At 35.1% G+C, this 25,530-nt stretch overlaps 1 protein-coding gene across 4 annotated transcripts in view; it reads left to right on the top strand.

Moving 5' to 3' along the window:
- Nucleotides 1-22,347, top strand: part of LOC126977812 (damage-control phosphatase ARMT1-like) — a 34,339-nt gene extending 11,992 nt beyond the window's left edge. For 2 of the 4 annotated variants that reach the window (XM_050826448.1, XM_050826420.1), the window contains exons 5-16: nt 923-1,060; nt 1,819-1,896; nt 2,675-2,752; nt 3,693-3,804; nt 5,619-5,704; nt 8,713-8,774; nt 10,099-10,163; nt 11,154-11,272; nt 17,515-17,692; nt 18,133-18,259; nt 20,133-20,266; nt 22,217-22,347. In XM_050826448.1, the coding sequence (XP_050682405.1) occupies nt 923-1,060; nt 1,819-1,896; nt 2,675-2,752; nt 3,693-3,804; nt 5,619-5,704; nt 8,713-8,774; nt 10,099-10,163; nt 11,154-11,272; nt 17,515-17,692; nt 18,133-18,259; nt 20,133-20,229 (1,140 nt within the window). In that variant the 3' untranslated portion in view covers nt 20,230-20,266; nt 22,217-22,347. The remainder of the gene's footprint in view (nt 1-922; nt 1,061-1,818; nt 1,897-2,674; nt 2,753-3,692; nt 3,805-5,618; nt 5,705-8,712; nt 8,775-10,098; nt 10,164-11,153; nt 11,273-17,514; nt 17,693-18,132; nt 18,260-20,132; nt 20,267-22,216) is intronic. The other 2 variants (XM_050826428.1, XM_050826437.1) reach the window with 2 other exon arrangements.
- Nucleotides 22,348-25,530: the final 3,183 nt, after the last annotated feature.

Here is a 25,530-nt window from a genome sequence, read left to right as displayed (position 1 = left end):
CAACATTAGTTCGTAAAGTGGCTTTGACGTGGAGAGAAGAAAATGAGATAAGAAACTCTCAGACCATCTTTTAAATCATATAACAACTTATAATTATATAAATATGGCTTCCGCAGACAAGAACCTACTAGTGGGAGGCTCCTCTTCATTGACTTAATGAAAAAATATTGCGTATAAAATAAATAAACGATCTACAAACATGGTCTAATATATTTTTTTCGTAAAATGATAAAAAAAAGTTATATCGAAAAATATATTTTTTTTTCTCGAATTTTTGAACATTTTCCCTTATAACTTTTTTATTTATAGTTCTACGAAAAAAGTTACTAGACCAAAGTTGTAGAGAATTTAATTTGCAACAAAATATGTAGCCAATTTTTTTTTATCAGATAAATAGTTTAAGAGATATATCGTAAAAACCATTTCAACCTCTATTTTCAAGATGGCGGCCGTGGGACAAGGGTGGCGACCCCACAAACTTGGTTTTAGCTTTACACTGACCCCCCCTACACACCAGAAAAATAAAATTGCGTTCTCTAAAAAACGCAAGCCCAAATGTAGCTTTACAATGGACTAAGAGCACTGGTACGGAACGCCAGAATTCGTGGGTTCGAGTCCCGCATTATCTTTCATAAAATTTTATTTGTGTATTAATCCTAGAAGTGAGGGTTGTCACTTAAGAAACATAACAAATTGTTTATATGACTAACATAAAAAAAATCTAGCATCTAATTTTTTTACGGTTTTCAAGGAGATTTCTTCTACTTACTACAAAGCTGTGGAATGAGCTTCCTTGTGCAGTGTTTCCGCGACGATAAGACATGTGTACCTTCAAATAAAATGTCTACACCTTCCTTAAAGGCCGGCCTGTGATTCCTCTGGTGTTGCAAGAGCTTTATTTAAAGACGTTTTACTATTTCAGATATGTCTATGGTCGAACAAATGCGATCTCTCTTTGTCCATGGGTGAGGAAGTGACGCTAAAGAACGAAGGAGTCCCGAAAAGTCCTTCCAAGGACCTTGTGGATCCTATTCAGATGATTATTGACCTCAAAGATAAGGTACTCCTGCAAAATCTAACATTTACTGCTAAAGCACTAAAAACCCTTACCTACCTTAATATAATAAAATAGTACCTATTAGCATCACCCCCGCCCATTAATAGTGAAGCACTAACGAAAGAGTTCATAACTACGATTAATGCGTATATAAATCACAATTGAGGCAAATGTGCATACTCTACTGGCTCTCCACTAAATTAATGAAACAGTCTCAAAAGAAGTGAATGAAAGTACTGACTTCATCAGAATCGGAGATTTCCTTTTCAGTGGACGACACAGCAGTTATAAGTATTTAATTTAAATAAAAACTTACCTTAGCGAGAATCTCTACCAGTGGGAGGCTCCCTTCCACAGGATGCCGGCTAGATTATGGGTATCACAACGGCACCTATTTGTGCCGTGAAGCAAAATTGTGTAAGCATTATTGGGTTTCGGTCTGAAGGGCGCCGTAGCTAGTGAAATTACTGGGCAAAAGAGACGTGACATCTTATGTCTCAAGGTGACGAGCGCAATTGTAGTGCCACTCAGAATTTTTTGGGTTTTGGGTTTTTTTGGGTTTTAAATCCTTAGCGGCACTGCATTGTAATGGGCAGGGCGTATCGATCACCATCAGCTGAACGTCCTGCTCGTCTCGTCCCTTATTTTCATAAAAAAAAAATCTGTGATCATTGAACGTTTTATACGAATTTGGGTTCGAGACCATTAAACATTTTGTGTTTTATGCTAATAGTGTTATTCTTATCCAAATCTATTCACAGATTCTTGTGGATGATTCTTCCAAAATAGTTGACCAAGTAGTTTCGAGATCAGAGGCTATCTTGAAAATTATGGATGAGGTGAGTTTTTTTTATTAGAACTCAAATATTTCTAAACTCTTAAACCTAGGAGAACCTAGTGGTCGTAATGTAAGAAATTAGTGTCCTCAAGAAATAATAATATCATTTTTTTCCACCACATTACGTGAACAACTTGTGTAACATCTACTTTGACGATATCCTATATACATAAAGTACCTATATTATCATGTTCCAAGAAAACATCTATGGTGTTTATCATTAACTATAAGATGACAAGTTTGTCCTCGAAATCCCATAAATATTCAGGAATGCTTCCCAAACTTACCAGAACATCGGATCATATGGATACTCACAAAAGTTATCATGGAGGGTTAAACTGGACGTATGAGGGTCCAATTTGAAATAGTGCTGCTGATACAAGATACGGGTAGTCACAAAGGCCGTCTAATCCTAACTTTTGGCCTTTATCAAGCTTGCCATCTTTATACAAACGCAGAAAATTTTAAAACAGAAACTCAAACATAGATCTGTCGAAACACTTCAATGAGATCTAGACTTTAATTTTTTTTATTTCATTTCTTTACTGGTTTTAATTATTATCAATCCTACGCTTCATACGATTTTGGGCCTATTATATTTCAATTTGATCCTTATATTGTAAAGGGTATATGACCTGAAATATTTTTATTGTTTTGTATGTTTTTTTAGTGTGGTCTTTAGTGTGACAGAATACTAGGTAGAGATACACTTGGTATTATAATTAAATGTTAGTGTTTAAACCAACGGTTTGTATACAAACAAATAAAATCTGTTTAAGAACACATCATACCGGAAATGCAGTTGCCACAGATTGGCGACATTAGCTGCCGTGCCTCAGTGTAAACCCGAAGAAGCTGTAAGCTTTCTTTGTAACTACCCACATAAGTAGATAGTCGTATTGTATTTTTAATTAGTAGTTACAGTCATAGATTTAATTACAATAGACATCATAGCTCATTTATAAATAAAAAAAAGTTAGACCAGAAGTTATACCGTAGATAGGCTGAATCAGTAAGGTATAATCATCATTGTAATTTTAACTGCATAATGTACGTATAAACAATTGACGATTCTTTTAAGCGTAACTTTTGTATGGGATTGTGTATCTTTTGTTATTTTATATTGATGAATAAAAAGATAGGAAATTAGTAGTTTAGCACGATGGAGAGAGTCCGCCATCTTAGTGACGTCAGGTCCGCGCAAACAGTTCAAGAATCACAAATCAAAATTTCCGTCACATAGGCGTTTATATTATCACAAAGTTCAGTGTGAATCCAACGCGCGAGGGTTATATAAGATATATTGTATTGATTTGAAATTTGGAAACTTTAAAAACTGATGTAACTACTTAAACTAAAGAACATTTTAAACCAATAGATTTGCTGACGTGATGGCGTTGTGTAACTCGATTTATTAATCATGGGAGTAAACAGCCGTGGTCACTCCTGCGAGTTTTTCATTTACTCGCCAATTTAACTATTGAATCTAATTTTGTTAATATTTTTTCATGAGTTAAATTTTTTCGGGAAATATAACATTCAAAGTAGAAATAGGAACTATTTGGCTCAGCCATTTCACAGATAAACCGGATTTAACAAAGTGACAGACAAACATTTAACTTGGTATTTCATTTAATACCGTGCAAACAATTATGTGCATTTAGTAAATGCTGTAAGTATTTTGAGTTGTATGTAATTGACATATGTATACTCATGATAAATATATATGAAATGGAACACGTTGAGGTTTGACCAGTATTATATTGAACACTAGTTTTAGTTTGGATTTTTTATTAGCCTCCAGCACCAACTGAGAATCCAGAAGACAACCCCACGCCAGAAGGAGAGGAGCCACCAAAACCGAAATCCTGCCCAGCGAAGGTCACAAAGCCTCTGAATCTTATGTTCGGTTAGTAATTACTGTTATATAATAAGATAAAATTATATGCTTGAAATAGACGTTTGAAAAGCAAAAATGAATAAAGCTAGACAGTTTACCGCCGCTTTTGATATCCTATTTGTAATGTGATGTGGGGAAATGCTACTACGGATGTTCATAGTATTTTTGTGCTCCAAAAGGGAGCTATTAGAGCTAATTCAATTTCAAATATTTTTTATTCAAATTGGGATATAACATCACTTATTAAAAGTCAAAAAGTACAACGCATTCCAAAAATGTTGTTACTCTCTGTCATATATATTCGTACCTACTGTCGAGATTAAACGATCCAGATCCAGCGGACGACACTTCACTGATTTTTAAAGTGAAAAGATACCAAACTATGTATGACGAAGTGAACGATATTTTATCTGACATCGTGTACTGGTTTAGCGCTAATAACCTATTGTTAAATAGCAAGAAAACTAAATACATTAAGTTTACCGTACCAAATGTCAAAAATGTAAATGCAAATGTTTTGTTAAACGGAGAGGTGATAGAACCGGTGGAATCTGCTATATTTCTTGGCATAACTTTAGATTCCAAATTACAATGGGGCCCCCATATTGAAGGATTGGCGAACAGACTTAGTTCTGCAGCATACGCGGTTAAAAAGATTAGACAATTAACTGACATAGATACGGCGCGACTAGTATACTTTAGTTATTTCCATAGTATTATGTCCTATGGTATATTGCTATGGGGCAACGCTGCCGATATTAATACAATATTTGTGCTGCAGAAGTGGGCTATTCGCGCTATTTATAACCTAGGTCCTAAAGAATCATTGACAGCAAAATTCAAAGAAATTAACATCTTGACTGTTGCTTCTCAATATATTCTTAATAATGTAATGTATCTTCATAGGCACATAAGTGAGTTTGCCAGAAATTGTCATAACCATAATGTTAACACCAGGAACAGACATAAACTTATGATGCCTACTACTCGGCTAAGTCGAGTTAGTAAGTCTTTTGTGGGGCGATGTATATGCTTTTACAACAAGATCCCAGAAAATGTTCAAAACAAAAGTATAACGTTATTCAAAAGAATTGTTAAAAAACGTTTGTGTGGTAAAGGTTACTATAACATAAATGACTTTCTTAATGATACCACAGATTGGGAAAGGAGTGACCGCCCTCAGGCTATTAAATAATAAGTTTAATTGTACAATATTACTTTGTAAACATATTTATTCGATGAAAAAATAAAGCCCGCCGAGTTTATTGCGCCCATTCTTCTCAAGTCTGAGGCATTCATTTTGGAATGGGTGGTAGTTTTTTGACTTTCAATAAGTGATGTCACATCCTAATTTGAATAAAAATATTTGAATTTGAGATAAATTAAAATAGTTGTTTTAATTAATTAATTGATCTCATTATGTTCACTACGAGACATAAATTGTTGAAACTACATTTTATAATTGAACACTTATGATTACCACAGAGTATCTAAGTAGGTATAAGTGACTTTGACAGGTGTTAACAAATAATATACAATTTTAGGTGGCCTGCGCAGAACCAGTCAAGAATATATATAATCAGCTTTACTATAGTGAACCAACTTTGTACTAGTGTACTTACTGGTATTTTATTGTAAAATTGAATGCAAAACCTATGAAGGAGCTCTTACTGCATTATATTTATAAGCTAAGCAATTTTGTCATTCTGTATCTATCATATAAAAGAAGTACTGGGAGTTTCTTATCAGTTCTTCGCCCAAACAAATATAGTTCTCTCAATAATCCTCCATTTTGTCAATAAATAAACCATCATAATTTACAGATATTGTGTGCGACAACGCCGGCTACGAGTTGTTCAGTGATCTCTGCCTGGCACACTTCCTTATCTCGCAAAAGATTGCAAATAAGGTACCACACCGCTGTTTTAGTTAATTTGATAATACAATAATTAAACCGATATTAAGATTATGTTTAACACAACTTACCAGTGGGAGGCTATTTTGCATAGGATGCCGTCTATATTATGGGTACCACAACGGCGCCAATTTCTACCGTGACGCAGTAATGTGTAAGCATTACTGTGTTTTGGTCTGAAGGGCGCCTGGGCAATTGAGACTTGACATCTTATGTCTCAAGGTGACGACCGCAGGTGTAGTGCCGCTCAGAATTTTTGGATATTTCAAGAATCCTGAGCGGCACTGCATTGTAATGGGCAGGGTGTATCAATTACCACAAGCGGAACGTCCTGCTCGTATCGTTTCTTATTTTCTTAAAAATAAAAGATTATATTTAACCTCACTTCACGAAGCAATATTAAGCTATGACGCAGTTTTTGATACTTTCTCACGTTATGAGACATTACATTTGTAAAGCAATTTGAGACGTATTACAATGTACGTTTTGACATTTTTTCTTTATTTTCATTTTATTATGATTCAGCATTAAAAAATACGTACAACTTCAAATTTTAACCTGTCTATACGATCAACATCTATTTTTGTACCGCGATTTTTATATTATTCTGTTCCATCCACAGATCCGCAATAGGGTTGCAAGATGGCAATCGAATAGAATAATTATTGTAGTACGATACAATTTATGTACGATATATTTAGTCGGTCTGTCTGTGAATCGGTCGTCATCTATTTTTTAAACTGCATTTTTTTTTAACTTTATATGGCAATACAACGTTTGCTGGGTCAGCTAGTTATATTATACGCATTTACAACCCTATATTACACTTATGGCGCACTGTCACATTTGCAATGCTAATGCCCGGATACTGAAACGTTACTCAAATCAAACTTCAGTCGCAGGCCATTAAACTTTGAGTGCCATCTAATTTTCAAACGGAATACTCGAACATCACTCAGTCATATTGAGATCTTGATCAACTGAGAAGCTCTCACGCAACTTCATAATGGCAACATTTACGGAAAACAATGTAAAAACCTAAATTCTCGATGCTAAAAAGAAAAGTATTACAAAAAAGTCTATATGTAGCACAAAAAAAGTTTATACATGTGTTGTAATATGTTGTAAATATTAAAATCTGAATTATCTAAATAGTACAAAAGCGTCATCTAGTTTCTTTAAGGATAAACATAGACGTGATTTGAGGCGTTCCAATAGTTGAGTAAAGAACTTGAGAGACTTTTCATTATACAGGCGTAAGTCACTCTGACTACAATGATATTATAGTATTAAAAGACGGAGATATGTCACTAGCGCCCGAAAATCAATCGCCTAAATGGAGTCAATTGGTTCCTTTGTCGTAGTCGCTCTCTCGATACGAAAACGGTACACACGCGTTTGTTGTTGACAGAATTGCTTACAATTTGATATAGGTACAACATTAAAATGCCGTCTTGTGTTATGGGAAGATGCACTAATTACGAAAGTAAAAAAATCATAGAATTACATACCACAGTTAAGAAATCATGACTTATAACATTTTATTTGATTTCATTATTTATCTAACAAAATAAATATGTCGCCCTGACAACGGCGATCGCCGCCAAGCCGATCATAGATTAACGTAGGTACAGAAATAACGCTATATTGATGCTGTCTGTTGCGGATGATCGAGGTAGAATATTTTAGGAAATAATGTAAAAAAGTCATTGTTGCTGTGAATGTAAAACGAAATGTAATAATTTTTAATAAACAAGTGCGTATATAGCTAGCTGAACTATCGAAATACTAAAACAAGTTTTAAGGTAGGTAGCGGATGTAGACAGTGAGTGCTATTTGTTTACGTAGGAGTTTTTTCAGTAACACTGTCCCTTTGAGTATATCCAATTGATCATTTTCTTCTTCTCCCATTACATTCCTCAACAAAAAGACATTCATAAATAATATAAGATACAAAAAATAATAATTGTAATCTTAAAACTTTTTGAGAGCCGTCGTTAGAAAAATTGTCAAAATGGGACCCTTACTGTAGATACCTTTCGGTTTTGTTTTGGTGTCTGTACGCTTTTTATTATTTTATGTTTAAATAATTGATATCATCAGTGTGGCTATATATTATAATCAACATTAAATTATGTTTTTATAAAATCCAACGAAGCAATTAGCAAATTAGATTTATCTCTTTTTCGCTTGCGATAATTGCATTTACTATCCTTCTTTGACGTGTAATCGTAATGTAGTGTGCTATTGCAATTGCAATTAATTTAATTAATTAATTTATTTAATTAATTGCAATTATTTAATACACTTCGTAAATAATGCCAAAGCAATTATTTGCTCACTAACACCATATCACACTTGCGACGCAAAGTTATTTAGCAAACTACGTTATGCAGATGTATGGATGGTTTTTCCTACTTCATGTCGCAGTTGTTGATATAGTAATATTGATGTATATAATATAGGTATTATTATTATTACGAATTCCACCTTCGCATGACATGCCAAAAATCAGGATTTTACCAGTGGGAGGGTCCTTTGCACAAGAAGCCGGCTAGATTATGGGTACCACAACGGCGCCTATTTTGCCGTGAAGCAGTAATGTCTTGTATACACATTCGGTCATTTCATCGGTCTGAAGGGTGCCGAAGCTTAACATCTTGTCTCAAGGTGACGAGCGCAATTGTAGTGCCGCTCAGAATTTTTGGGTCTTTCAAGAATCCTGAGCGGCACTGCATTGTACTGGGTGGGGCGTATGAATTACCCTCAGCTGAGCGTCCTGCACGTCTCGTCTTTAATTGTCATAAAAAAAAGAGATTATCATCCCCATCTTCTGGATGTTTGGTGGTCCGCCACTTTACGGTTTTCAAGGAGCTTTCTATCACGTACGGTGTTTCCGGGAAGATACGACATGGGTACCTTAGCGCGTACACAGGTGTCCCATGCGCTCGTTTATCCATTTTTTTTTTATATATATAACAAAATTAAATAAAACATTTCAGATTAGATTCCACGTGAAGAGCATACCATGGTTCGTTTCTGACGTCACGCCCAAAGATTTCGAGTAAGTCTCTTTTATTTAAATTTAAGCATGGTTTTTAAGTTAAGTTACTTCATTTTGCTGCACGTATGAATTGTCGAGTATTTTTGAAGAGGTGTTTGAAATAATCTTTCTGAAGAATTTTCATATTTCACCAATAATAATGATGGCAAAGTTTTGCGTTGATTTTATTGTGGGATTGGAGAATCACTTATCATAGGACAGTTTCAAAGTACCTTAAAAACCTTATAAACACATCCCGTCGCAAATGCGGTAGAAGCCCAAAGTACCAAGCGACGTCTCTACGCAACGACAAGTGATCTATCCGTAAACAGAGTATAGTGGAATTTATTTATTATATTTAGCTCATTAACGAATACAATATATTATTAACTAACATGTTAAGCTGGGTCCAATTTTGTAAAAAAACACTTAAAAAAAAACATGTTAGCAAAACGCCCGCTGCACCTGTTTCTAAAATTTTATCTGTTTATAAAACATATTTTTGTGTTAACAAACACGAAAACATGGCGCAGCAGACGCGGCTTCTAAGTGACGAGAACTAAAATTATTCTTAAAACTCTTAGGCTGGGTTCTATCAACTAAATTTAGCTACTAACTTACTGGTTAACCATTACTTTAGCACAAATATGTTAAAGTAATGGTTAACCAGTAAGTTAGTAGCTTCATCAGGGACGTGACTATTCCTTTTTATATAGGCAACTAGGCAATGTCTACTTTAATAAGAACCCAACTTAAAATATGGCACTAGTGTTAAAATTAATTTAATTCCGTTATTTACTTAGTTGTTTAACTCCCGTAACGCCATATGGCCTCATGGTATATGTATGTAGAAGTGGTTGGTAATTTAAACGCACTTAAAATTGAAATAACTGTATTTTACAGTTTCCTCTAATAATTATTATATTTATTTCAATTTGGGCAGCGTTACCCCTTAGAATGTAAGTGCCCCTTAGTAATGTCCACTCGAACTTAGCGGTCTGGATTATACAGGGCACGACCGTCTACCGTGATGATGCCACCAACTGTTAGTTGGCACTGCTGTAGTGCCAACTAACTTACACGAATAACTACAAGTTAACTGAGATCTGAATATTATTTGTTATTATAGTTATTTCCAATTATAGTGATAATTATATTAAAAAGTATTTAAATATAAAAATTAGTTAAATAAATGTAATTATAAATCGGGATATCTTATGATATGAGCGCTTGTAAACACATCATGCTGATATCTATAATAATTATGTATAGTATGTTAAAATGAGAAGGCATTGGCGACGGTATAAATAATTTTTTGAACTAATTGTCGATCTTTTCTTTTCAGTTTTGTGATCAATTCGTGCGTGAACGGATGTTTCGAGAAAGTAGTCAAGGTGGAACCGAAACCAGGTACGATGCCAATTAATTGTTTGGTACTAGTGTTAGAAACGCGATGAAACTGTATAATATTAGCGCTGTCTCATGTGAATTCGGTGTTACTCATAAGATAAAGGAACCATAGACAATTTCAAAGATATCGGTGACGAATAGGATTAACCTTGGACTGCGGTATCTCTGTTCTAATCACGAGATAGTAAAATTGTCTTTTTTTTTATGAAAATAAGGGACAGGACGAGCAGGATGTTCAGCTGATGGTAATTGATACGCCATGCCCATTACAACACAGTGCCGCTCAAGATTCTTGAAAAACCGAAAAATTCTGAGCGGCACTACATTTGCGCTCGTCACCTTGAGACATGGTCTCATTTGCATTGTAATTTTACTAGCTACGGCCTACCTTCTACTACCTTCTGACCGAAACACAGTAATGTTTACACATTACTGCTTCACGACCGAAATAGGCGCCGTTTTTGTACCCATAATCTAGCCGGCATCATGTGCAAAAGAGCCTCCCACTGGTAAAACATAACATTATATTATATATTACTAGCTGACCCCACAGACGTTCTACTGTACATAATAAATAAAATACTGTTTTTTATGTATTTGTCAATAATTTTTCATAACATCAAGTATTATTTCGTATCGTATGCTCCTTGTTGTTATAATGAAATTGTTTCACAGCAGAACTGTCAAACCGTGCGTCAATAAATTCACTCATAGAAAATATGTCCATACAAAACAAATATTGGAAATAAAAAAAATTATGGGTCCCAAATCGAAATAAAAACTATCCTATCTCTCAAGTTGGACCAAACTGCACTCCATGAAGTAATCCGCATTAAAATCCGTTCATTAGTTTAGGAGTCCATCGAGGACAAACAACGTGTCACATAATTTATATATATTAAGATAATATATTTTGCTATTTGATCGATTGTATAGATCCTCATAATTTTAATTGTCATCATACAAATTATTAAATGTATTTATCAACAGCAGCGTCGGAAGGGCAGCCACCGGAAGAAGAAGCGCCACGCGTGATCAACGCAGACGCTCTGAAGCTACTTGGTCAGACCTGGGCGAACTTCGTGGCTGATGGGACCTTTGTTGTCCTGGTGAGTACGAAAAACTATTAACTTTTTTTTACAGGGCAGCTGGATTAAAATTATGTCACAAATATTATATTTTATATATATTTCAAAAAGGGAGAGGTTCTCAATTCGATTGGTATTTTTTTATGTATGAACATACACCGATTAATGAAGTCGGTGCCAAGCCAAATGTAATAGCAGGTACCTACACTCGTCACGCGTGACTTTGAGCGGGATAGCTTCTACAAATAATAGTATTGTATTAATATTAAAGGTATAAGATTTGCATAAGAGGTGTGGAAATTAAATTTCTATTAAGTAATTTGATACTTTTGAGTTTTTGAAGTCGGTTTTTTTAACCGTAGTTTTTTTTGTTTATCTATACAACTATATGAGTACATTCTTTGATTAACGCGAGTGTCACACATTTCAATAAAACACTTTTAACACCTTTTAAAGGAATAAAACGCGTTTAATTGTTACTGTGTTTTTAAATCAGATTTTGCGTTACATTTTAAAATTATTATAGTTAACTTGTCGTGAACGACGTTTTCAGTCCTCTGAAAAGGTCACGAAACTAAATATAAGTACTTATATTGAGGTAAAGTGTGTGAGGTTGTAGTCACTATAATGTAGTTGGGTAATCTCTGGATCATTTTTTTGGCCTGTGCTTCTCAGGGGCATGAAAAGTATAGGGATGTCTCAGGCCAAAGGGTGTCGTAGGAGGCGACTAAGGGCATTTACCAGTGGGGTACCACAACGGCGCCTTTTTCTGCCGTGAAGCAGCAATGTGTAAGCATTATTGTGTTCCGGTCTAAAGGGCGCCGTAGCTAGTGAAAATACAAGACAAATGAGACTTAACATCTTATAATTTCTCAAGGTGACGAGCGCAGTTGTAGCACACAAGTAAATAAAAGGTACAGAGGATAAGCTTCTTAAGAGCGGGCAAAATTGTTACCTATTTTGGTGGTGTCACAAAAAGTTAAGAGAACTAAAACAGAACATTTTAGAAGTGAAACTTCTTTAGAATCGTTGTGAATTGAAGCTTGATGAAACGAAAAAGCGAGACGATAGAGGCGCCGTTGCCTGATTCCTGCCGCCGAATTCCACCTTCGCACGACACTCCACAAGTTAGGATATCATCCCCACCATCTGGATGTGTGGCGGTCCTCCACAGTGCGGTTTTTAAGGAGCTTTCTTCCACGTACTACAAAGCTATGGAATGAACTTCCTTGTGCGGTGTTTCCGGGATGATACGATATGGGTACCTTCAAAAAAAGCGCGTACACCTTCCTTTTAGGCCGGCAACGCTCCTGTGATTCCTCTGGTGTTGCAAGAGATTGTGGGCGGCGGTGATCACTTAACAACAGGTTTACGCTTGTTTGCCCTCCTATTCCATAAAAAAAATTATATTGTGTACCTCATCATAGTATATAAAAATATTTTCTTGCTTCGTTAGTATTTTTAGTTTGAGATTAATGACCTGTAATATTTATTATTTAAAAATTAATAACTATAGAATATATTATATTATATATAAATATACATAATATGAAAGATTATAATAAATCCATGTTGGTTGTCGCGGCTATATTCTATATCAGCTGAAATTGTTCTAAACAAAATCCGAGATTATCGAGTGTCTTCGGAAAATCTCTGCTCTATGAAGAGCAAAAAGCGGCTCGTGGTGCTTGTACTTGGTGTTTCAAAACTCTCGAAAGATTCCACGCAGGATCCTCAAATGCTGTATACAACATCGTATCAGGTGACGAATAGTGGATATACGCGTACGAACCCGAAATAAAAAACCAGTCACGAGTTTGGGTGTTCGAAAATGAGTTAAAGCCAACAAAAATTGTTCGTTCACGGAGTGTTGCAAAAAAATTGTGGCCACGTTTGTTTCCAAACCGGCCATGTTGCGACTATTCCTCTTGAGGGACAAAGAACGGTTAATGCAGAATGGTATGCTAGCATTTGTTTGCCACAGGTCGTTTCTGAACTTCGTAAAGAGAACTGCAACCGCCGCATCATCCTCCATCACGACAATGCGAGTTCTCACACCGCGCACAAAATAATTCACACAAAAAATCTATGTATAGGTAAAGAAATGGTTTATGGTATAATAAGTAATTATTATATATTAAATATAACACAAGAATATTACCATAAGAAGGCATGCGTGGTTCGTCAGCCGCTATTTAGTAACTACTAGCTACTAGTAAGTAGATACTTAACAATATCATACTACTATTGTACGTAGGTAAGTGGCAACGGTTCTGAGGTGTGAGCCGTTAACCATTGACCGGAAGCGTAACTGAACCAATGAATCGATAAAACGGATCGCGCGACCCGGGTCATTTTGGCGACAGATCAGTATTCACCCGGATTTCTTAAATTGAACGAACGACACGTTAATATGTCATGTCTAATCGTTATTTTAATTACATTTCGATTTTACTCTTTAAAGGAGCCCCCTAATTGTGCATTAGGTCGCCCATCCAAAAATACAGTAACCATAATCTAGCAGCCTATTGCGCTGCCCACATCTAACAAATGAAGACAACAAATGATAGTCACAAAGTGCCAGTAAACTTATATAGCGCGTTCCTTTTTAAACACCAGCATAGTGCAGCGCCATCTGTTGGCAAGTAAAACTGTTTTTTTCTCATCACAATTTCAATTTAATAATTATTGTCAGTACATTACGTTTTATACCTGCATTTTTACGTTTGAACTTCAAGGTAAATATTGTAGCTATCTTTCAAATTGAGTAGATCTAGAAGCGTGTATCTAGGTCACAAGAGTTTTTTGTTTTGTTTGTTAAATTTTTGTTTTATAATCATTTAACGGTGTAGTATTGTGAACTAATAGAAGTCTGGTGCCAGCTTTTGGCGAGTCAACAGCTCCTGAAGACGCCTCGTGTAGAGGCGAAATACCTGTTGAAGTGATTTTTGTGATTCATCATTATTTAAAAAAAATAATAATCTATCATCAATGTTTCGCGTCCTCACTACTAATAAGGAGTTTCCTCGTAAGGTGACAATATTCACTGCAGCAACAGCTCGTAGTAAAAACGTGATTAGATATCAAAATTGTTTGCTCTGCAAAAGAGAGCTGTTCGTGCTACATATCAGCTTGATTATAGACAGTCTCTCAAAGAAAAATTTAAAGAAATAAATATTATGACTGTTTGTCAGTACTTTTATGAAAATTTAATATACGTTCACAAAAATCGTCACCTTTTAGCTCTTAATAGTGAATTTCATAATTATTACACTAGAAATAAGGGATTGCTTGTAACTAATTCTAGTAGGCTTTATAAGATACATAATAGCTTTAAGGGAAAATGTATACACTTTCATAATAAAGTCCCAGCCACTGTTCAGGCATTATCTATAAATAAATTTAAATGTTTTGTAAAAAAAATCGCTCTGTCGTAAATCCTATTACTCCACAGCTGAATATCTAAGTGATCGGACAGTCTGGGACTAGATTATGATTATTTTATAGCAATAGCAATGACAGTACGATATTGTATATTTTTATTAAAAAGAGCGCAAAAAAAGAATGCTGAGAGAATCTTGCGCTGCTTCTTCTCTCACAGACCGCTATTTGTTTCCGAAGCGGTAGTTGTATCGAGTATATTAGAAATGACATCAAAAATAATTCTAAAGGAATCAATTTTGAGAAAATAAATGCCTTTTATGCCTTTTTAAAACTAAACTTACATACAAAATTTCGTTACCATGTTACTAACCGTGGAACAGTTTTCTATTGAAGAAATAATCCTGGCTGCAGCGTCAGATTATGTATTATATCATACTAGCTGACCCAGCAAACGTTGTATTGCCGATATTAAAATCGCGATACAAAAGTAACTGTTGATCGTAGATGGGTGAAAATTGAAGTTGTATGTATTTTTTAATGCTGACTCATAATCCAACAAATTAAAAAAAAAAATGTAAAAAAAAATTCAAAAAAAAAAATTTCGTGTGGACTCTTAACATTTAGGGGTATAAAAAATAGATGTTGGCCGATTCTCAGACCTACTCAATATGCTCACAAAATTTCATGAGAATCGGTCAAGCCGTTTCGAAGGAGTACGGGAACGAACATTGTGACATGAGAATTTTATATATAAGATTATTGTCAACCGAAATTATGCAGATGTACAAAATTTTAGCTCAATTAGATATCGGGGAAGTATTATAAACGATACTTGCGATATTTGAAAATAAACAAATACCTACACACAGTTATGATAAATAATAATAATTTAATAAATTTCGTTTATTTCAAAGATTAAATAGACATTTTTAAGTGGTTGAGACTTCCCAGTAAGTTGTCTTAGTACACTTGTATTGGGAATATCTCGCAATTTCCTTAGCAGATACATATTATATATAAAATTCTTGTGTCACAATGTTCGTTCCCGTACTCCTCCGAAACGGCTTGACCGATTCTCATGAAATTTTGTGAGCATATTGAGTAGGTCTCAGAATCGGCCAACATCTATTTTTCATAACCCTAAATGTTAAGGGTGGTCCACACGATTTTTTTGTTTAATTTTTTTTTAAATTTGTTTGATTATGAGTTAACATTAAAAAATACATACAACTTCAAATTTTCACCCATCTACGATCAACAGTTACTTTTGTATCGCGATTTTAATATCGGCAATACAACGTTTGCTGGGTCAGCTAGTTTTATTTAATAAACAATATAGAAATAAACAGAAATGATTAAAAACCAAATTTTACTGTACCAGTTAAAATATGATACATTTTTATTTTTTCTCGTATTAGTCATGCATACAGTACCTACAGTAAACAATCATGTTAATAATATACTTAAAATCGCTTTTTATGTGAAAATACTCAATGCTTGCTTGCAATTAATAAAACAATACATGTGTCGCGCTATCATTGGGATTGTCAACTGGCTCTCGCCGTGTACGCAATAAGCGGCCAGTGGACACTCACACACGACGCGGATCATTGTAGTAGTGCAACCATTTCGCGTGGTTATATGAAGCTTAGTCTCTGTGCCATTTAATTTACTCATGTGATTGTAATGCCACTCAGAATTGTTGGGTTTTTCAAGAATCCTGTGCGGCACTGCATTGTAATGGGTAGGACGTATCAATTACCATCAACTGAACGTCATGCTCGTCTCGTCCCTTATTGTCTTATAAAACCTATTGAACTGCTTTTGAAAATTCTGTTACCAATATAGAAAGCCACATTAATGACTGTCGCAAGCTATATGTATTAACACGGAAAATGAAAAGATTTTTCGTGCTAGTCGGATTTGCAGTCGGAGAAAAACGTTCCTAACGAAAGCTGCTTTAATGATTAGAGATATATTGTAATTGTGTTGTATATATGCATGTGGTGTAACAATATGGCAAATCCGTACGAAGTCGCGGGTTACAACTAGCAATGATATAAATAGTAATTAATATTAATTACAGTTGTAAATTTAGTTTTAGTAAGTGATAATGTATGAATAAATTTATTTAAATAGATCATGTACATCAGAAACATGTAGGTACATTGTAATTTAATTACAATAAGTTAACATATTGTACAAGCTCACATACGAATGCCGTTAGATAAAATAATATAGTAAAAATGAGGTGCAAACTCTATGGAATCCAAAGTAAATACTGTCTGGTAAAGCTGGAATAATTTATAATAAAAAATTGAATTTAATTGTTTTTTTTTTAAGAGTGAGTGCTAACCCTGTGTGTGGCAGTTACGCTTGTTTCCAAACCATAAATTACGTATTGAAGTTATACTTCTGTAGGCGCCTTATACTTATGAAAAATGATGAGAGTGAAATTTTAAGATGCGCGCGCACTGTAACACAAAAGTAACAGGGTGAAGTGGCTCCTAAAATTTTTTGACTGTTTTTTTTTTTGGTTTCTTCGTCTATTATTAGGATAGGCAAAGCGTTCAAGCCCGTACAGCCGTATTCGTTTTTTAATAATTAATTATCGAATATAATAAACGTAGAATAGCAGGAGGAATAAATAATTTTAAGGATTTTTGCTTCGTTAAGCCAAAGAAGTATAACTTCTCGCGTGCATACATAACTACACACACACTTTTTTCATTATTGGTCGATCCGATCGAGGGTCATCTTTGGTTGATCTCTGGAGTTGTAGCATACAGCCCTCTTAGGAATCAGCTTGGTATTTTTTGTTATTCAAAACAGACACTTCAATTATATAGTGATATTAACATTGATTCTCCATTGGCCAGTGCGATGACTTTTGGACGTCGCCGCACACCTTCAAAGACATGAAGAAGATCCAGCCGTATCTATACAGGGACCTTCAGTTCGCCGTCGCGGTTCTCTTCAAGGGAGACCTCAACTACAGGAAGCTGCTGGGGGAGAGGAACTGCAACCCCTCGCTGGGATTCGAACCCGCACTACAAGGTCTGGGTATTTTCACATCATTTACCGTAGTATTTGAAGTGAAAACTACTTTTGGCGCACCGCACATAAATTTTTTTCGTAGGCTGACCCATCACACTTTGAACCTGTCAATAGGTGGTACATTATTTTATGGAAAAGGAGGACAAACGAGCGTACGGGTCACCTGGTGTTAAGTGATCACCGCCGCCCACATTCTCTTGCAACAGCAGAGGAATCACAGGAGCGTTGCCGGCCTTTAAGGAAGACGCGCTTTACATGCAAATAATAGTATTTTATTAATATTAAAGGTTTTCATAAGATGGTGTATTAAATTATTATATATTTTTCAGTTTTTGGAGTCTATATGATCTAAGGTTTTACAAATAAATTCAATTAAGCTGTAACGAATTCCATCCACGGTTGTTCCAAACCAAAATAAAGTTATTAAACTATTTTGGCAGGATTCCTACCAGCGCCTGTGATAGCACTGCGCACTGTGAAAGCTGATCTGATATGCGGACTGCCCAAAGGCAAGTGGGAACAGCTCAATAAAATTGATCCGAAGTGGATGGAGAAGGGAGATTACGGGTTCGTACAAATAAATAACTACATGTTATAAAACAATGTCCTCTGCCGCGACTGTCTGTCTATCTGTTCGCGAAAAACTCAAAAAGTACTGCATCGTTTTCCATGCTGTTTTCACCAATGGATAGCGTGGTCCTCGAGGATGGTTTTGGTATATCATTTGTCAAGATTTTTTCTACGAAAATAAGGGACGAGACGAGCAGGACGTTCAGCTAATGGTAATTGATACGCACTACCCATTACAATGCAGTGCCGCTCAGGATTCTTGAAAAACACAAAAATTCTGAGCGGCACTACAATTGCGCTCATCACCTTGAGACATGAGATGTTAAGTCTCATTTGCCCAGTAATTTTACTACTGCGTCCTTCAGACCGAAACACAGTAATGTTTACACATTATTGCTTCACGGCAGAAATAGGCGCCGTTGTGGTACCCATAATCTAGCCGGCTTCCTGTGCAAAGGAGCCTCCCACTGGTATTTGTATACATTAACGATATTTATTGGAGGTGTCGGAGAAAAAGCAGCCGTCTGAGAGAATTTATCGGAAACGCTGTCTAAATGTAAGTAAGATATTACACGGTGCATTATCTTGTAATAAGAGTGGTATCATTATATATCGTGGACTAAAGCTCTATCAACTACAATATTTTTTACCTCCTAATTCGTGCTACGGGATACTAAGTCCAACACTAAATAACTAATGTTTGTTTGTTCAAAATCGCGAATCTCCTAACATTCTTCGATCAATCGAATCCATAGAAAATTCGTATATTGCCGTTAATCTATCTAATATATAAAATTCTCATGTGGCGGTGTTTGTAGTTAAACTCCTTCGAAACGGCTTGACCGATTCTCATGAAATTTTGAGTGCATTTTGGGTATAGACCTCTGAAAATCGGACAATCGGACAACATCTATTTTTTATCTCCCTAAATGTTAAGGGTGGTCCACGCCAATATTTTTTTTAATTTTTTTATTTTTTTTTTTTTAAATTGAAAGTAAAAAAAATACATACAACTTCAAATTTTCACCCATCTACGATCAACAGTTACTTTTGTATCGCGATTTTAATATCGGCAATACAACGTTTGCTGGGTCAACAGCTAGTATCCATAAAGAGCCACAGTGAAGCCCGAATTTAGTTAATAATAATTAAATCTGTTACATACGCCTCAGAACATAAATATTTTTTGACTATTTTAATTAAATAAAACACTGTTAAAGGATTCAAAAGTGTGTAATTGTATCTGTTTTTTACATTAGATTTTTGCCTAAAAGTTACATTTTTATTTTAGCTAACCCGAGACGTTTCGAGACCTTTCCTGAGATATGGAAAAACGGTTACAATTACACGCGTTTTCATCCTTTAAAAGTGTTTTATTTAAATGTGTAACACTCAAATAATAATACTAAAAACTAAAATCAAAGAAAATACTATTTTAATTACACAAATAAAATAAAAAATAAATCTGATCTATGTGGGACTCGAACCCACGACCTCTCGCGTTCCGTGCGAGCGCTCTTTCCAACTGAGCCAACCGTTTGAATGACTTATCGTTGATAAAATCTTGTATGATTTTGTTCAACTCTCAGGTTGTGGCTTCATCTACAGGATTTACTTTACAGTTGATAACTTGCCCAACCCCAATATTTGCATATTAAGAAATTGAGTTGACATGTTGGTCTTACAAATCGAAAATAATTTCTTTAATTAATCCTAGAAGTGAGGGTTATCACTTTAAAAACATAACAAATTGTATATTTTAATAAGTTAGTCAGTTAACTTGATAAATGTGCTAGTGAACTTATTTTTCTTTAATGTAATATTATATATGCTTACTTTTTATAAAAAAAAACTTTAATTATTATTTCAGAGTGATACAGTTCTGCGGCAAATGCGAGCCGCTAAAGGTGTTTGACCGGCCGTGTGCCTTATACGGGGACACGTGCCGCGGAATCAAGTGCTTCTAACTGGCAACATCAGCTACAGCGGAATTCATTAGTTACAGTAAGTAGCAAGCATATTATATATTTTTTTTATGAAAATAAGGGACGAGCCGAGCAGGACGATGGCAATTCATACGCCCTACCCATTACAATGCAGTGCCGCTCAGGATTCTTGAAAAACCCAAAATTCTGAGCGGCACTACATATACGCTCGTCACCTTTAGACATAAGATGTTAAGTATCATTTGCCCAGTAATTTCACTAGCTACAGACCGAAACACAGTAATGTTTACACATTACTGCTTCACGTCAGAAATAGGCGCCATTGTGGTACCCATAATTTCATTCTTCACATTCACCCTTGTTCGCTTCTTTTGCCCACTTTCTGTACATCCGTGATGTTTTCAAATGTACGTCAAGGTCGGCACATTCCTTCTACTTCTATAGATTCCCAACACCTTTAACTTATTGCACTCTATTGAGCCCCAAGACATATAAAAAACGTGTTTATCTACAATTCAGTTATACATTTACGGCCGTTCCCAATATTCAGTCTATCTTTTACTTGAGATAAAAATCGTAACTATCGTTGACTTTTCTGTCCCAATAAACTTATCGACGGTAACTCACCTTATCCGTACACGCTGTCTGTCAATGGGACGACGTATAGCTTACCAGCGCTACAAGTTTGTATGGAAATTTCAATTCACGCGTCCCAATATAAGGCGATAAGAATGACTTATCGGGTATATTGGGACAGCTTCAGATTATTGACAGCTAATTACTGACAGTAGAAGGTAGTAATTAGTCTCTATCTGTAGATAGTATATTGGGAACGGCCGTTAGTAATTTTTATGGTTTAATTGTTATAACTACTTACTGGTAAAATAAAATAAAAAAAAAATAAAAAAAAAGATAAGACGCAGTTGTCAAACAATAGAACTAAGGCAAGAAAACATCATGCTATTTCTACAAACGTAAGAAGAATAAATAAAATTAAGGATTTTTACGCCAAAGAAGTAATAACTGTAGTCTGCATATATATTAAAATTACTGGGTAAATGAGACTTAACATCTTATGTCTCAAGGTGACAAGCGCAATTTTATTGTCATTAAGAATTTTTCGGTTTCTCAAGAATCCCGAGCGGCAATACATTGTTATGGGCAGGGAGGGCAATTACCATTAGCTGAACATCCTCTCGTCCTTGTCATAAAAACTTCTTGCGTGCGGTGTGCCTTTAACTTTAGGTGTGCCTTATCACTTATGTGTAAGTGCATACACTTTTTTTTAATGTAAGAGCGACGGCGTTACCTGATGGAAACCCACCAGCCGCGCAAATATTGTGTTAAGATGGACCCACCTTAGTTTTGAAGATGTATTGTCAACGATCAAAGTTTTTCCAAATTTTCCGAATCCCCCAACCCTGCATTGGCTCGACTGATAGATATATACCTCCACCACAGTTCAGTTCCTTCAGTTGCACTGTGATCATGGCGTATGACACTACATTTAAAATATTGTGAAAGTGAAAAAAGAAATGCGTGTATACAAAGTACACATGTCAGAAGTGAAACCTGCATTGTGCATGAACCTCTAAACTGCATATGAAGTCCTGGTACATGTTGCTAGGATGACACATGATTTCAACCGCTATGAAAGACATTACTAACACCGCTACCATATTTATGTTCTCCTGGCGTCTATGCGGTTATAAGTCGTGCGTATGACATAAGAATATATTAAGGTATACCAACTCGCGTCATACATAAAAATAAAATAGTATGCATATTTCTGTCTCATTATTTGCCGGCTTCATCCTACACATTTTTGTATTTGTGTCTCTTACCTGTCGTTTTTTCCATTCCATCCGGTTTGAAATCACAACGATTCTAAAGAAGTTTCACTTCAAAAAAACCTCAAAACATGCTAAAGTGTTCAAAAACATGAGTTATTTATGGTTACAATTATATGATAGCGACTGATTCTAATTATAATTGTTTTTTTCCGCAGAATTCAAATCACGGCTATGGAACATGGACATCAAAAATAACGGATATGGTACCCTATGCACACTAAAAATCAGAAAATATAGTTTTTGATTGTTACATTATTTTATTAAAATAAATTTATACAATATTTAACTTGTTTTTACTCTAAGTTAGACCTCTCTTTGAATTTCAATATACTCTTTTGCAAAAAAAAACGGACACCGACCCGGACACCGGATTTTTTACAATAGAATATATTTTTTTTACACTATTTTCAATTTAAATTTATTTAAGTTTATTTTCTATTTTTAGTTGAATTTTATATAAAGCGTATTTTTTAGTTTTATTTAACTACTTATTATTTATTTCTCATTTTTCAGTTATTTTTTTTAGATTTAATGAAGGGATTTTAATATTTGCGAATAGAAATATTTTCGTTATATTGAAAGATCACTTAATTCAGCTAGCCGGAGATCACCGAACTTCCACCACCTCTTAGGGCGCGTTCCCACCGTGTCGTGACGACAGATAATCGTGTAGTTTTAAGTGTCGTGGCTTATATGTTTAAATGGAGGTGTTCACATTTAGAACGACACAATTTACTGTCGTCTACGACAGTTTTTGCAGTGACGACACTTTGTCGTGACAGTGGGAACGACAAGCACGACCGTCGTAAAACGATAAAAAAATCGTGGACGGCAACTCTATGTAGACCACGTGTTTTCCCTTCCCTCTCGCACCCGCGCGCCCCTCGCGTCTGTACTTGGTTTACTTTGTGCGTGTTAGAACTTGTCAGACTCCTGCGCATGGTGGACGTATAACAATGGCTAATAATATAACACCGGAAGTTTTAATTCCACTTGTGGAACAAAGGGCTGTCCTTTGGGACAAAACTTTAGACATTTATAAAGACAAAGGTTTGAAATTAGCCGCGTGGAGAGAAATTTGTTGCGTTTTTGAACCTAATTTTGACAAGTTGGAGGAAAAGGAAAGAAAAGATTTCGGTAAGTTTCTGAAACTTTTTATTTATTATGATACGTGTGCTGTAATGTTTTGCCAAGGTACGGAGCCTATTTCAGATACAAAATAGTCGGAAAATTGTAAGCGCACTGCGTTTCCACCACCTTCGTTTGGACGCAGCTGTGTTGCAGGCATGTTTACCAGGGGCATAACGGTTGGGGTATTCTCCAAGTATATAGCGTCTTTTTTTATTAAAAAATTATGTAATACCGTACAAGCCTTTACAACTTCAATAGCTGTTTCTGCACATACATCCAATGGTCTATGCAAGATCCTCCATTTATTGGATAAGATACCAAAAGTGCATTCAACATATCTTCTCGCGCGGCTTAGACGGTAATTAAATATCTTTTTCTTAATGTCTAAATGAGTACCGCCATAAGGTCGCAATAAATTTTGTGACAATGTAAAGGCTTCGTCTCCAACAAATACATATGGTATATCTTCTTGCATATTTTCGTGTAATGGCGTGGGTCTTGGTATATTTAAAGTACCATCATTTAGTTTCTTCAAAAAATTGGATTGTTTTAGGATAGATGAATCACACTCTTTTCCGTATGAACCAATACTAACGTAAATGAAACGGTATTCTGAATCAACAATTGCAAATAAAATAAAAGAAAAATAATCCTTATAGTTAAAAAACATAGAACCACTATTTATTGGCTTTGTAATCCTTATGTGCTTGCCGTCCAGCGCACCGAGGCAATGAGGAAAATTTGCTTTCGTTTTAAAAGCTTCAGCGATCGCTTTCCATTCTTCTTCGGTATTGGGCAACTTTAAATATTCTGCACTTAATACGCTCCAAATAACAGAACACGTTTCTTTGATTATTTTGCTGATGGTTGACATTCCCACTCTAAAATTATAATGCAGTTGTTTAAACGAACATCCCGACGCCAAATATCTGTAAATAAATACAACAGCTATTATAATACGCTTATATTCGAGGACCAATGCCCTAACATTATAATTATGTATAAACATATAATCAGTCTAATACGTAGTCCCTTACTTGTTCACGGAAACATCCGGGGATACTAGTGGAAAAACTCGATCTTAGTATAGTTTTTTAAACTCTGAAAAACGTGCAGATGTTTGCATGAACAATAATTTGACTACGTATTAGACTGATTATATGTTAATACATATAATGTTAAATCTATACACAAACAAATTTTAATTTTAAGTCTATTTTACTTTTACAGCTACACAGATATCTACAAAGTGGACACATATTCGAGATGCATTTATGAGATCCCTGAAAAATGAAAAAGAAAAAAAGCGATCTGGTGCAGGCGCAAAAACTACTAGGCCGTATGTTTATAAGAATCAGCTGTCTTTTTTATTAAAAGTTACTGAGCCCCGTATGACCTCTGATTCATCTAATGAGCCTAATAATTCTATATCTGATACATTAAGTGATGCAGCACCTTCTACTCAAAAGAAAACTAAGACTGACACATTAGATGATAAAATGTCACAATTTCTAGATTATAAATTAAATAATCAAGAACACCCACATGTGTCCTTTATTAAAGGAATTTTACCATCTTTGGCATCATTCGACAATGATGAAAATTTTGAATTCCAAACGGGTATTATGCAACTGATTGAAAAAATTAAAAAGAAACGCCTTCGTAATAATTTATATGATACTTATGCAAACTATGGTGACTATCAAAACCATTTATCACAACCGACAGGATATTTTACACAAGATCCAGGTGCATCAACTTCGACTAGCAATCAAGTTATGGAACCGGCTTCATCACCAAATTCAGTCTATACTAATTTGTCTGATAGCACACAAGATTCTTTTAATTTTGACAATATATAATTTAAAGATGTCTTTACTTATAAAACGTGTAACTCTAAAATAAATCTCTAAATAAATAAATGTATAAATTAATAAAGAATTTTCATTTTATTTACTTACCTTAAAGTTATCACTAGTCTTTCTTCGGCACTTATACAATTTCTGAAATGTGTGTTTTCTCTTCTAAGATTGTCTGCAAGTCGTACCAGTAGGCTATCAAAGGTGGTGACAGTCATTCTTAAATACTCATAAAACTTTCCATCATCACTTTTTAATTCTTCTATATAACTCTGACATAATCCTAATGGAATTCTTTTCATTAACATTGGATGTACCCAGTACTTTCTTTTCATTGCTTGCTTCATTTTCCTTCTTTTCAAAAAGAAATACATTATTAAAATTTCATCTTCGTCCATTGAACTCAGGAGAGTAAACGCACTAGTAATCACCAAGCGAACGCAGAGGCGACTAGATTTGTAGCTTGCTGATGATGCGAG

The sequence above is a fragment of the Leptidea sinapis genome, chromosome 2, assembly GCF_905404315.1.
Source record: "Leptidea sinapis chromosome 2, ilLepSina1.1, whole genome shotgun sequence".
Lineage (NCBI taxonomy): Eukaryota > Metazoa > Arthropoda > Insecta > Lepidoptera > Pieridae > Leptidea > Leptidea sinapis.
This window is presented reverse-complemented; position numbering and strand designations above follow the sequence as displayed.